The 14130-nt window shown below is 46.3% G+C and overlaps 1 protein-coding gene across 1 annotated transcript in view; it reads left to right on the top strand.

The window, feature by feature from the left end:
* Positions 1–14130, top strand: part of LOC119973347 (laminin subunit beta-4-like) — a 163850-nt gene that overhangs the window by 85820 nt on the left and 63900 nt on the right. The window contains 3 exon segments of the mRNA XM_038811282.1: positions 2610–2834; positions 7016–7233; positions 7483–7579. Coding sequence (XP_038667210.1) covers positions 2610–2834; positions 7016–7233; positions 7483–7579 — 540 coding nt within the window.

The following is a 14130-nucleotide window of genomic DNA, read 5'->3' on the forward strand; positions in this document are numbered from 1 at the left end:
CATAGTGAGTTCTAGCTAACAGTAGACAGTTTAACTGCCTTAAAAGCCTTCTGTCAGGGACTTATAAGATGCAGTTTTTCATCTCACAAATTACCTGAGCCATTCTGAGTTCCACAGGGACTTACACACCTTAAGAATGTGACATTTTCACTTAATTATCAGAAAGTTATGTGGCCACAGTTGAGCTGTACTCAATGTCCACATGTGTATTTTTGAACAAGATTCATTAATTAATGATCAAGAACAAGGATCTTAGCTGGCATGAGACTCAAGGCACTGAGGCCAAATGTAGCTTTCCTATAGATAAATATTTGGTGAGCAGAACTATTAAGGGATATGGGCCAAAGGCTGGTATAAGGCGTTAGGCCACAGATCGGCCTTGATCAAGGTTGAATGGTGGAGCAGGCTTGAGAGGCTGAACGGCCTACTCCTGTACCTATGTTCCTACCAATGTCAGGTGACCCCTGCAAATTAAAATGGGCCTTGTGGTCTAAATGGTTTAGTTACAGCACTTTGTAACTCTTGTACGTAATGTCTCACTAAATATATCATTGAGTAGCTTCTGCAAGATAATTACTTTGCAGTGTTTCATTATTGATTCTACAGTCAGACCCACTGTCATTGAGTTTGGTCAGTTCTCAACTGGCTTTACAATCGGGTGTCCTGCCAAGGTCTTTCAGCTTATGATAAATACTGGGTTCTACATTACTTATGCCCGGCAAGTCTCTGTCCAGTTGGTTAAAAAAAAATAGTATTATCACAAAAAGTGAAGTTGAATTTTGACACCTTTCTCTGACTTCCACTTGACAGAAATTCACATTGGTGTGAATATTTATTGAAAAGGGAGTGAGGACGTGGTCTAGTTCTTGGTGTGACTTCTCATTAAAATGTAGAATAGAGATTTTCCGCAAATACGTCGACAAAATAAGTCACACTCTGTTATTGGGGGTGATGTCTTCAAAGCTATTGGCCGGGATTCTCCAAGTCCCGCCGGCATCGTTTGCATATGGTCCTACCCAGCAGGACCTCGGCATTCTGGCTGCGGGGGTCATCCTGGCGCGGGGGTGGGTGTGCCAACTCTGGGGGGGGCCTCCAAGGTGGCCAGGCCCGTGATCGGGGGCAACCAATCGGTGGGCACACTAATTCCGGGGGGAGGCCTATGTTCCTCCGCACTGGGCCCCTTTAGGGCTCTGCCATGTTGCCCGCAGGCCAGCGTGGAGACGGCAGTGGCACAGGCATGCACATGACATCATGCACAGGCCCGCACCGATCGTGGTGGGCTAGCTTTCGGCACCGGAGCAGCGCACAGCACTTCGGCGCCATTCTAGCCCCCACGGACGGGGAGAATAACTGGGCCTGGAGGCCCGTTGATGCCAGCGTCGCTCGCGCTGGTTTTAATGCCGGCGTCAACACTTTGCCGGGATTTCGGAGAATCCCGGCCATTATCTTCAGTCTCCAGAACAAATTCCATTCTCTAGCCACCAATTCCATCCTCTCCCTGCCAACTGCCAGAGGCTAAGCCAGACTGTTAGCTAACTTGGTGTCATATTTGGCTCCAGAGAGGAGCTCTGACCATATGTCTGTGATATTAGCAAGACTGTCTATTTCAAACCTCTTAACTCTGTAATTGTGTGACTCTGCCTCATCTCAGCCCATTCGTGGCTGAAACCCTCATTTTTCCATTTTTACCTCTAGACTTGACTATTTCTCTGCACCCTTAGCTCTCATGTTCTACTCTCCAGAAATTTGAAGTCATCCAAATAAAGGTTTGATCTTAAAATTCTCACCATGTTTGTGAATCCCTCCACCTCAACCTTCATTATCTCTGTAATCTTCCCCAGCCCTACAATCAATCCTGCCTCTAAATTGTCCAGGCTATGCAAAAGTTGGTCCCTTAAGTTACCACACACTCCAAAAAGCAAATTAGTGTGTATGTTGCCCACAACCCCCTGAGATATCTGTGGTCCTCCAATCCCAGCCTCTTGAACATCACAAATTTTAGTCAATTGATCATTAGCTTCAGTAGTTAAGGCCCAAAGCTTTCGCCTCTGCTCCTTTCTTCTATGTATGTATCTATCTTCTATGTATCAATAAAGTGTTCAAAATTATAGATAAAATGATGATGTTCAATTTTAACCATCTGTGAAATAGATGTTCACGAGCTGTATGGTGATAATTTGTTCTGCAACTTTTTGAATAAAAATATTTATTTTTCAAAACTCTCTGTGAAATGATAGAAATAGGGGTAAATTCACACTCAACTCGAGTGTGAGTCAGACAGTTGGCACTACAGTTACAATCCCACTTCCAACCTGCATTCTACTAAATTGGTTCTCTGCAGTGACTCCAGAATCCCCAAGATCAGAAAGTAGCAAATGCAATGGAGGGAGGAGTTGTGGGATGGAAGGTGATTGTGATGGCAAGGGACACAAAGTATGATTTGACGGCTAACTTATTATTTTTCACGGGCCTACAAAGTTTGTTGGATTTCTATTTGCTGTATTTAATCTGTGATTCACCTGACATATAATAATAATAATAATAATCGCTCAATTACATTGGTTCAGCAGTGGAACGGCACTTCTATTAAAACTGTTTTTTCTATTCAGGAATGCACTGTGAGAGATGTTCCCCTGGATTCTATGGAATTCTGACAGGGATTGGAGGCGGCTGTTTGCCTTGCAACTGTAACAATAACATAGACGGGAGAGATCCAGAGTCATGTGACCAGCAGACGGGCGTGTGTTTGAAATGCCTGTATAATAGCAATGGACCGAACTGCCAGTTCTGCAAGCCAGGATATTACGGATCTGCTGTGAACAAGGACTGTAGACGTAAGATCCTGGCGAGGTTAATCATTTTAGTAAGATTGTGCATGTGCTCAATTCAGCGCTCAATATATCCGAAGGCAGCTTCAGAGTGGAGTTTCACGAGTATATTTGCAGCCTATGCATTGGAGTGGATATTGACTGATTCCTGTGTAACTAGCCTTGCAGTCAGGAAATCCAGTTCAAAATGCACTGATTGCCTCTTACCACCTGCCCATGAGCAGAAGGTGTTTGAATTAGCATTTAAGGATTAAGCGGCGGTGTGTTTTCCCAACCTCCTCAGTTAAATTTTATTATTAATTCATAACAAACTCAAGTTATGATTAACTCAGAATAGGGCGGCATGGTTACACAGTGGTTAGCATTGTTGCTTCACAGCTCCAGCTTGCCAGGTTCGATTCCCGGCTTGGGTCACTGTCTGTGCGGAGTCTGCTCGTTCTCCCCGTGTCTGCATGGTGGATTGGCCATGCTAAACTGCCCTTAGTGTCCAAAAAGATTAGGTGTGGTTAATGGGTTACGGGGATAGGGTGGAGAATTGGGCTTCAATAGGGTGCTCTTTCCAAAGGCTGGTGTAGACTCAATAGCCCGAATGGCCTCCTTCTGCACTGTAAATTCTATGATCTGTTATTTTAGTTTACACAGTCAAAACCTGGGAAAAGTATGTGCAGCGTCACACAGTAAAGGGAGAAATAGTGAATAGGAGGTGGGGCAGCACGTAGCATTGTGGATAGCACAGTTGCTTCACAGCTCCAGGGTCCCAGGTTCGATTCCGGCTTGGGTCACTGTCTGTGCAGAGTCTTTCCTCCGGGTGCTCCGGTTTCCTCCCACAGTCCAAAGATGTGCAGGTTAGGTGGATTGGCCATAATAAATTGCCCTTAGTGTCCAAAATTGCCCTTAGTGTTAGGCTGGGTTACTGGGTTATGGGGATAGGGTGGAGGTGTTGACTTTGGGTACGGTTCTCTTTCCAAGAGTCGGTGCAGACTCGATGGGCCGAATGGCCTCCTTCTGCACTGTAAATTCTACGATAATCTACAATACCAGGACCACAGAAAAATAAATATTGTTTACCTGAGTTCCAGAGTTCCAAAGTCAGATTTGTTACGAAACCCCGCTAATGTTTTGTGCGCGAGTGTCCCAACCTGAAACACTGGTTCTATGTGGTGTATTTTTTTTTGATATTAGTGAGAAACATTTGCAGAAACAGCAAGAATTTGAACCTCTCTTTCATTAGACAACAATAAAAATATTTATTAAAGCAGAGGAAAGATAATGAAACACCACAAAGAACAATCTTATATTTTGGCAAATTAACAGTAAGCCCATAGTCCTTCGAAGACAGGAAACCCAAAAGCATCTGTTTCCCCTATAATCCTAAACAACCATAAATCTAAAGATCTATTATTAAGCTGTCCAGAAGGTTGGGTCATGTGACGTTCCTACTCACATGACTTCAAAAGGAATGTTTATCCAGCATCTGAACTTGATTTCAGTGCTCATACTGATAATGTCTCAGTCATTAGTTGTCGAAAGAGGTGCAATTTATGTTGAGGTCTGGCATTTGGGAAGCCATTGTCTCAGTAGACTCTGTCAGCAAGGTTGGCTTCTCAAATGGAAATGACATATCTGTAGTTCTCTTTGCAATTGTTCTGAACTGTCCCAGGTGTGATGTGAGTCTGTTGGCTCTCTAGGCGTAACAAGGTATGATGTTCCAGAAACTGAGAAAGTCCTGGGGATAGCTCCCAGGCAGAGGGCCAACTCAGCGATCAGGTGGCTTGTAGCAGCCATCTTAATTTTCTTTGTTCAACGGAAAAAGATCTGTTTCAAAAATAAATAGCAACATGGAGAATGTTTTCAAATGTATAGTGGTCGTTTCTTTCCATGTAAAAGGAACCCAACACCAACAATAATCAATTACTGTAGGCCGACAGTACAATGCAGTGAAAAATAGAAGTGTTTTAAGATGCAGAAATTCAGCATTTCTAGGTTAAAAGCAGGATTGAAATTAGATTTGTCAATGTTATTCTGCTATAAGGTACCTAGTCATAAAACTGGTAACCTGCCACAAGTCTTATCCAAACTATGCATTCAGTTCTTCAGTTATATTTGTGATATTCATCTTGTGAAATATGGTCCCCATCACTAAACCATGTAACACAGGGAAATCTGAGAGAATCATCACCACCACTGTAATAAACTACACAATAGCCAGTTAGATTGTCAACATTTGAAATGCAATTATCCCATTTTTTTGTTTTCTTGGCACGTCCATTTCAAGGAATGAACACAATGCATTTTCTTTACTGTGTACATTATTGATAATGGTTGCCGTAGTAAGTTTAAAAATGCCTCTTTGCTTAGAATGACAAAGTTAGCAAAGGCCTTCCTTTTTTGTAACTTGTTCATTTGCTATGAGCTTCAACAACAAAACCAGCATTTGTTAGAATCATGAAATCTCTACAGTGCAGAAGGAGGCCATTGAACCCATCGAGTCTGCACCGACCCCCTGAAAGAGCACCCTACCTTGGCCCTATCCCTGTAACCCCACCTAACCTGTACATTTCTGGACACTAAGGGGCAATTTAGCATGGCCAATCCACCTAATCTGCACATCTTTGGACTGCGGGAGGAAACCGGAGCACCCGAAGGAAACCCACGCAGACACGGGGAGAAAGTGCAAACTCCACACAGTCACCCAGGCTGGAATTGAACTTCGGACCCTGGCGCTGTGGGGTTGCAGTGCTAACCACTGTGCCAGCATGCCACCCTCAATCACCCCGGCCTAATTACCATTGAAAAGATGATGATGAGGGCTAGCATCAATTACTAATCAGCATGTTGCTTGACATTCGGCACAAGCATAGAAGTTAGCGAAGAGGACTTAACAGGATGGATGAGGTAGGGTGCGCCATTGATATTTCCGTTGCCAAAATTAATGCGGAGCGATCCATCCAGTTGGAGCAATGTGACATAACTGAGCGGCTTTCTAGGCCATTTCGGAGGGCATGTAAGAGTCCAGCACCTAACCTGTACATTTCTGGACACATGTCGGTCAGGCAGGGGAAAGGTGGTAGATTTCCTTCGCTGATTTCAATTAATGACGCAATTAAGCAATTTGGTAGTTTCATGATCATCGTTACAGAAACTAGGGGCGAGATCCTCCAGTCGCTGACGCCAAAATCACGTTCGCCGATCTGCCAGAGAATCCCTGTTGGTGCCGAAATGGGGGACGGCACTGCTTTTGCGATGCTCCGCCCCCTCCAAAACAGCGTTGGGACAGCCTCAGGACGGCCTGCGGCCCTCTCCTATGTTCCGCCCCCGAGGGGCTGAGTTGCCGATGGCGTGGAACCTTAACCTATTTTTTTTCGGGAACCCGGCGTGGCGGCTGCGGACTGATTCCAGCACCGCCACAGTCAGGGGCCGGGGGGGGGAGGCTTCCGCGCGCGGGCAGGGAGGACTTCGGTGAGCACTGGGAGACTGGAGGGGGGAGTCCGAGGGTGGCGGGCCTGGTCAAAGGCCGCCAGTTTTTGGCAGGCCGGGTCCATGCGTGGGTGGCGCCAGATTGCATGGCTTGGCCGCAGCAGGCTGCCGCCGTGTGCAGCCCAGCATTTCTCCGTTGTAATCCGCAGCTAAAGCTGGGGGCTTTACGCTGCGTGCCTCCTTGCCCACCCCCCCCCCCCCTCCACCCCCTCAACCAAACGGAGGATCGGTGCAGCTTTTGCACCGTTTTTTCGAGCGTAAAACGCCACTGTTCCCACGCTGGCGTCAGCATTTAGTCTTCAAATCGGAGAACCCAGCCCAGGCTTTTTCATTCCAAAGTATTAATTTAATGAATTTAAATTCCCCAACTATGGTGGTGGAGCTTGATCTCATATTTGGAGCATTCTTCTGGAATCTGGATAAACGAGTAACACTCCCACTGCACCACCCTTCCTGAACCATATGGTGCATTATTAACATACTTAAGCTTAAAACCATCACTAAGCACTCAATATGTTTTTTGCTCTGCCATTGGCTGTATTAATAGTAGTATTCACCTGTTTGAAATGAAGGGGTTATCACTCCATTTTGCAATATAGTAACAGTGGTATATATGGCTAAGCACTTATTGACATCCAATAAATGTGAAAGTCACTCGAGGTAAATGCAAGTTCTATGTTAATCTACCTCGCTGTTAAATTACATTTCAGAATGTGCTTGCAATGGCAATGGAGTTGACACGGCGCATTGTCTTTCCGAAGATATATGTTTGTGTGATCAAGAAACTGGCCAATGCCCGTGCTTACCATACGTGGTCGGGAGCAGCTGTGACAAATGTGCTCCGGGTTTCTGGAACTGGCTCAGTGGAGAAGGATGTGAGCCTTGTTTATGTGACCCTCAGAATTCCGCCAGCAACCAGTGCGACGAGGCAAGAAGCATATTTAATCAAAAATGCAACAACATTGCAGGTGTAAAAATGTTAAACATTGAACAAGTCTTTGTTTTGAAGCAACAGAAAATTGTTGGGCACAGCTTGTCTGTCCAGCAGAGGGAACCATTGTTTCATCATTTAAAAATAACAATATCCCCACACCTGCCATAACACTCATTTAACTGGCAACTTAAGAACTTGCATTTTACATTTCATTTTAACCTAGTTTCAATTACATATTTTCAGCTTACTGGACACTGTCAGTGTAAGGATAGCTATGGTGGAAAAACATGTTCCGAATGCCAGGATAAATATTATGGCGACCCAAAGGTGCACTGTAAACGTGAGTATCGATTTCTATGACAGTGCATAGGTGGTTTAAATTGTTTCGAGATATTCCAAAGATTTAGGACATTTTTGGAACCAAGGAAACAAAAAAGAAATTGCGTTTAATTTTGTTATCAGTGAGTAACCAAGAGCTCATGGAATAGCAGAATCCATATAGAACATACAGTGCAGAAGGAGGCCATCGACCCATCGAGTCTGCACCGACCCAATTAAGCCCTCGCTTCCACCCTATCCCCATAACCCTATAACCCCTCCTAACTGTTTTGGACACTGAGGGCAATTTAGCACAGCCAATCCACCGAACCCGCACGTCTTTGGACGGTGGGAGGAAACCGGAGCACCCGGAGGAAACCCACGCAGACACGGGGAGAATGTGGAGTCTCCGCACAGACAGTGACCCAGCAGCGAATCGAACCTGGGACCCTGGCACTGTGAAGCAACAGTCCTAACCACTGTGCTACCATGCTGCCCATATCAGTGCCTGTTTTGGTAATTTTCCAAGTTTGTCCATCAGGTTGGACAGACTGCCAATGTGTCCAAACAGCAAACCATACTGTCTACATATTCCCACAGCTGCATTAAATAGAGTGGTGCCATTATCATCTCTTTTGAAAAAAAACTTACGACTCATTTTAACTTGCCTTCACTTGTACCTGTGTCTTACTCTTTGGCAACCTTCCTTTATTTAAAAAGGTCACTGCTATTAGTAGTGGAGAAACTGGGCTGATATGGTTCCCTCACTTCAGACATAGAATGGCATGATTAGTGAAACCATCTGGATTGGGGGTCTACCGTCTATAGAAAAAGGCCAAAAGCAAGCATCAGCTGCCTGTAGTAAGCCATCGTGGTGCCAGAATATATAACTTGGAACAATATACATAGAAACATACATAGAAAATAGAAACAGAAGGAGGCCATTCGGCCCTTCGAGTCTGCTCCACCATTCATTATGATCATGCCTGAGGGCAGCACGGTGGCACAGTGGTTAGCACTGCAGTCTCACAGCGCCGAGGTCCAATGTTCGATCCCGGCTCTGAGTCACTGTCCGTCACCGTGTGGAGTTTGCACATTCTCCCCGTGTTTGCGTGGGTTTCGCCCCCACAACACAAAGATGTGCATGGTAGGTGGATTGAAGACACTAAATTGTCCCTTAATTGGGAAAGATGAATTGGGTACTCTAAATTTATGGAAAAAAAATTATTATCATGCCTGATCATCAAGTTCAATACCCTGATCCCGCCTTGCCACCATAATCCCTTGATTCCTTTAGCCCCAAGAGCTATATCTAATTTCTTCTGTTGCTCGTTTTACTGGAGTGTGATTAACACACCTCCGTTTAAAGGCCATGTGCTTAACACTACTATGGCTCTGTATGTGTAATTATGCCCTGAGTCACCAGGTGCCGTATTGCGACACCGTCACAAGTATATCAAGGTCAGGTTCAAAGTAATAAATCTGTACACCGATTAGTAAGTCCAAACAATTGATATTTAGAACATAGAACATAGAACGATACAGCGCAGTACAGGCCCTTCGGCCCTCAATGTTGCACCGACATGGAAAAAAACTAAAGGCCATCTAACCTACACTATGCCCTTATCATCCATATGCTTATCCAATAAACTTTTAAATGCCCTCAATGTTGGCGAGTTCACTACTGTTGCAGGTAGGGCATTCCACGGCCTCACCACTCTTTGCGTAAAAAACCCACCTCTGACCTCTGTCCTATATCTATTACCCTTCAATTTAAGGCTATGTCCCCTCGTGATAGCCACCTCCATCCGCGGGAGAAGGCTCTCGCTGTCCACCCTATCTAACCCTCTGATCATTTTGTATGCCTCTATTAGGTCACCTCTTAACCTTCTTCTCTCTAACGAAAACAACCTCAAGTCCATCAGCCTTTCCTCATAAGATTTTCCCTCCATGCCAGGCAACATCCTGGTAAATCTCCTCTGCACCCGTTCCAAAGCTTCTACGTCCTTCCTATAATGGGGCGACCAGAACTGTACGCAATACTCCAAATGCGGCCGTACTAGAGTTTTGTACAACTGCAACATGACCTCATGGCTCCGGAACTCAATCCCTCTACCAATAAAGGCCATCACACCATAGGCCATCTTCACAACCCTATCAACCTGGGTGGCAACTTTCAGGGATCTATGTACATGGACACCGAGATCCCTCTGCTCATCCACACTCCCAAGAATTTTACCATTAGCCAAATATTCCGCATTCCTGTTATTCTTTCCAAAGTGAATCACCTCACACTTCTCCACATTAAACTCCATTTGCCACCTCTCAGCCCAGCTCTGCAGCTTATCTATGTCCCTCTGTAACCTGCAACATCCTTCCGCACTGTCTACAACTCCACCGACTTTAGTGTCGTCTGCAAATTTACTTACCCATCCTTCTGCTCCCTCCTCTAGGTCATTTATAAAAATGACAAACAGCAACGGCCCCAGAACAGATCCTTGTGGTACGCCACTCGTAACTGAACTCCATTCTGAACATTTCCCATCAACCACCACTCTCTGTCTTCTTTCAACTAGCCAATTTCTGATCCACATCTCTAAATCACCCTCAATCCCCAGCCTCCGTATTTTCTGCAATAGCCGACCGTGGGGAACCTTATCAAACGCTTTACTGAAATCCATATACACCACATCAACTGCTTTACCCTCGTCCACCTGTTCAGTCACCTTCTCAAAGAACTCGATAAGGTTTGTGAGGCATGACCTACCCTTCACAAAACCATGCTGACTATCCCTAATCATATTATTCCTATCTAGATGATTATAAATCGTATCTTTTATAATCCTCTCCAAGACTTTACCCACCACAGATGTTAGGCTCACCGGCCTATAGTTACCGGGGTTATCTCTACTCCCCTTCTTGAACAAAGGGACCACATTTGCTATCCTCCAGTCCTCTGGCACTATTCCTGTAGCCAATGATGACCTAAAAATCAAAGCCAAAGGCTCAGCAATCTCTTCCCTGGCTTCCCAGAGAATCCTAGGATAAATCCCATCAGGCCCCGGGGACTTATCTATTTTCACCTTGTCCAGAATTGCCAACACTTCTTCCCTACTCACCTCAATGCCATCTATTCTAATAGCCTGGGTCTCAGCATTCTCCTCCACAATATTATCTTTTTCCTGAGTGAATACTGACAAAAAGTATTCATTTAGTATCTCGCTTATCTCCTCAGCCTCCACACACAACTTCCCACCACTGTCCTTGACTGGCCCTACTCTTACCCTAGTCATTCTTTTATTCCTGACATACCTATAGAAAGCTTTTGGGTTTTCCTTGATCCTACCTGCCAAAGACTTCTCATGTCCCCTCCTTGCTCGTCTGAGCTCTCTCTTTAGATCCTTCCTCGCTTCCCTGTAACTATCAAGCGCCCCAACTGAAACTTCACGCCTCATCTTCACATAGGCCTCCTTTTTCCTCTTAACAAGAGATTCCACTTCTTTGGTAAACCACGGTTCCCTCGCTCTACCCTTTCCTCCCTGTCTGACTGGTACGTACTGATCAAGAACACGCAATAGCTGTCCCTTGAACAAGCTCCACATATCCAGTGTGCCCAACCCTTGCAGCCTACTTCTCCAACCTACACATCCTAAGTCATGTCTAATGGCATCATAATTGCCCTTCCCCCAGCTATAACTCTTGCCCTGCGGGGTATACTTATCCCTTTCCATCACTAATGTAAAGGTCCACGGTGGCCTAGTGGTTAGCACAACCGCCTCACGGCGCTGAGGTCCCAGGTTCGATCCCGGCTCTGGGTCACTGTCCGTGTGGAGTTTGCACATTCTCCCCGTGTCTGCGTGGGTTTCGCCCCCACAACCCAAAAATGTGCAGAGTAGGTGGATTGGCCACGCTAAATTGCCCCTTAATTGGAAAAAATAATTGGGTAATCTAAATTTATAAAAAAAAAAACTAATGTAAAGGTCACCGAATTGTGGTCACTGTCTCCAAAGTGTTCACTTACCTCCAGATCTAACACCTGGCCTGGTTCATTACCCAAAACCAAATCCAAAGTGGCCTCACCTCTTGTTGGCCTGTCAACATATTGTGTCAGAAAACCCTCCTGCACACATTGTACAAAGAACGACCCATCCAATGTACTCGAACTATATATTTTCCAGTCAATATTAGGAAAGTTAAAGTCTCCCATAACAACTACCCTGTTACTTTCGCTCTTTTCCAGAATCATCTTCGCCATCCTTTCCTCTACATCTCTAGAACTATTAGGTGGCCTATAGAAAACTCCCAGCAGGGTGACCTCTCCTTTCCTGTTTCTAACCTCAGCCCATACTACCTCGGAAGAAGAGTCCCCATCTTGCACCCTTTCTGCCACCGTAATACTGTCCTTGACTAGCAGCGCCACACCTCCCCCTCTTTTGCCCCCTTCTCTGACTTTACTAAAGCACCTAAACCCCGGAACCTGCAACAACCATTCCTGTCCCTGCTCTATCCATGTCTCTGAAATGGCCACAACATCGAAGTCCCAGGTACCAACCCATGCTGCCAGTTCCCCTACCTTATTTCGTATACTCCTGGCATTGAAATAGACACACTTCAAACCACCTACCTGAACACTGCCGCTTTCCTGCGAAGTCAAATCTGTGCTCCTGACCTCTCTACTCTCAATCTCTCGCACCCCAAAACTACAATCCAGGTTCCCATGCCCCTGCTGAATTAGTTTAAACCCCCCCAAAGAGTACTAACAAATCTCCCCCCCAGGATATTGGTGCCCCTTAGGTTCAGATGTAGACCATCCTGTCTATAGAGGTCCCACCTTCCCCAGAAAGAGCCCCAGTTATCCAGAAATCTGAATCCCTCCCGCCTGCACCATCCCTGTAGCCACGTGTTTAATTGCTCTCTCTCCCTATTCCTCGTCTCACCATCACGTGGCACGGGCAACAACCCAGAGATAACAACTCTGTTTGTTCTCGCTCTGAGCTTCCATCCTAGCTCCCTAAAGGCCTGCCTGACATCCTTGTCCCCTTTCCTACCTATGTCGTTAGTGCCAATGTGGACTACGACTTGGGGCTGCTCCCCCTCCCCCTTAAGGACCCGAAAAACACGATCCGAGACATCACTTACCCTTGCACCTGGGAGGCAACATACCAAACGTGAGTCTCTCTCGCTCCCACAAAATCTCCTATCTGTGCCCCTGACTATTGAGTCCCCAATTACTAATGCTCTGCTCCTCTCCCCCCTTCCCTTCTGAGCAACAGGGACAGACTCCGTGCTAGAGTTCCGCACCCCATGGCTTACCCCTGGTAAGTCGTCCCCCCCACAAGTATCCAAAACGGTATACTTGTTACTCAGGGGAACGACCGCAGGGGGTCCCTGCACTGTCTGCTTCTTCCCAGTCCCTCTTACAGTTACCCATCTATCTCCAGTCTTTGGTGTAACTACTTCCCTGAAGCTCCTATCTATGACCACCTCTGCCTCCCGAATGATCCGAAGTTAATCCAACTCCAGCTCCAGTACCATAACTCGGTCTTGTAGGAGCTGGAGCTGGCTGCACTTCCTGCAGGTAAAATCAGCAGGGACACTAACAGCATCCCTCACCTCAAACATCCTGCAGGAGGAACATTGCACTACCTTCCCTGCCATCCCACTTAATTTCAACCAAGTTCTGGTAAACAAATATAAAACAAATAAAAAAATAATAATATAATATAGCACTTACCTGCTCACCCCAATGGGTCTTATTATTAGGTTAGAGGAGGAGGGCGGGTGGGAGACACTACACGTGTAGTGTCTCGGGTATCCTCTCCACCACAATTTATTGGCTAGGAGAAAATCCTTCCCAGAAGTCCGCGGGTCGTACTTCCGGTTCCCGCCTTATATTATCTTTGCTCCCACTGGCACCCCGCCGCTCTCAATGTGTCCCCTCCCGCGCTGTTTTCAATGTCCCGGCTGTCTTACCTCTCGCGCTCTTTTCAATGTCCCGGCTGTCTCTCCTCTTGCGCTGTTTTCAATGTCCTGGCTGTCTCTCCTCTCGCGCTCCTTTCAATGTCCCGGCTGTCTCTCCTCCCGCGCTGTTTTCAATGTCCCGGCTGTCTCTCCTCTCGCGCTCCTTTCAATGTCCTGGCTGTCTCTCCTCTCGCGCTGTTTTGAATGTCCCGGCTGTCTTGCCTCTCGCGCTCTTTTCAATGTCCCGACTGTCTCTCCTCTCGCGCTGTTTTGAATGTCCCGGCTGTCTTACCCCTTGCGCTCTTTTCAATGTCCCGGCTGTCTCTCCTCTCGCGCTCTTTTCAATGTCCTGGCTGTCTCTCCTCCCGCGCTGTTTTCAATGTCCCGGCTGTCTTACCTCTCGCGCTCTTTTCAATGTCCCGGCTGTCTCTCCTCTCGCGCTGTTTTCAATGTCCTGGCTGTCTCTCCTCTCGCGCTGTTTTCAATGTCCTGGCTGTCTCTCCTCCCGCGCTGTTTTCAATGTCCCGGCTGTCTTACCTCTCGCGCTCTTTTCAATGTCCCGGCTGTCTCTCCTCTCGCGCTGTTTTCAATGTCCTGGCTGTCTCTCCTCTC

Source organism: Scyliorhinus canicula, chromosome 11 (assembly GCF_902713615.1).
Source record: "Scyliorhinus canicula chromosome 11, sScyCan1.1, whole genome shotgun sequence".
In the NCBI taxonomy this organism is placed as follows: Eukaryota; Metazoa; Chordata; class Chondrichthyes; order Carcharhiniformes; family Scyliorhinidae; genus Scyliorhinus; species Scyliorhinus canicula.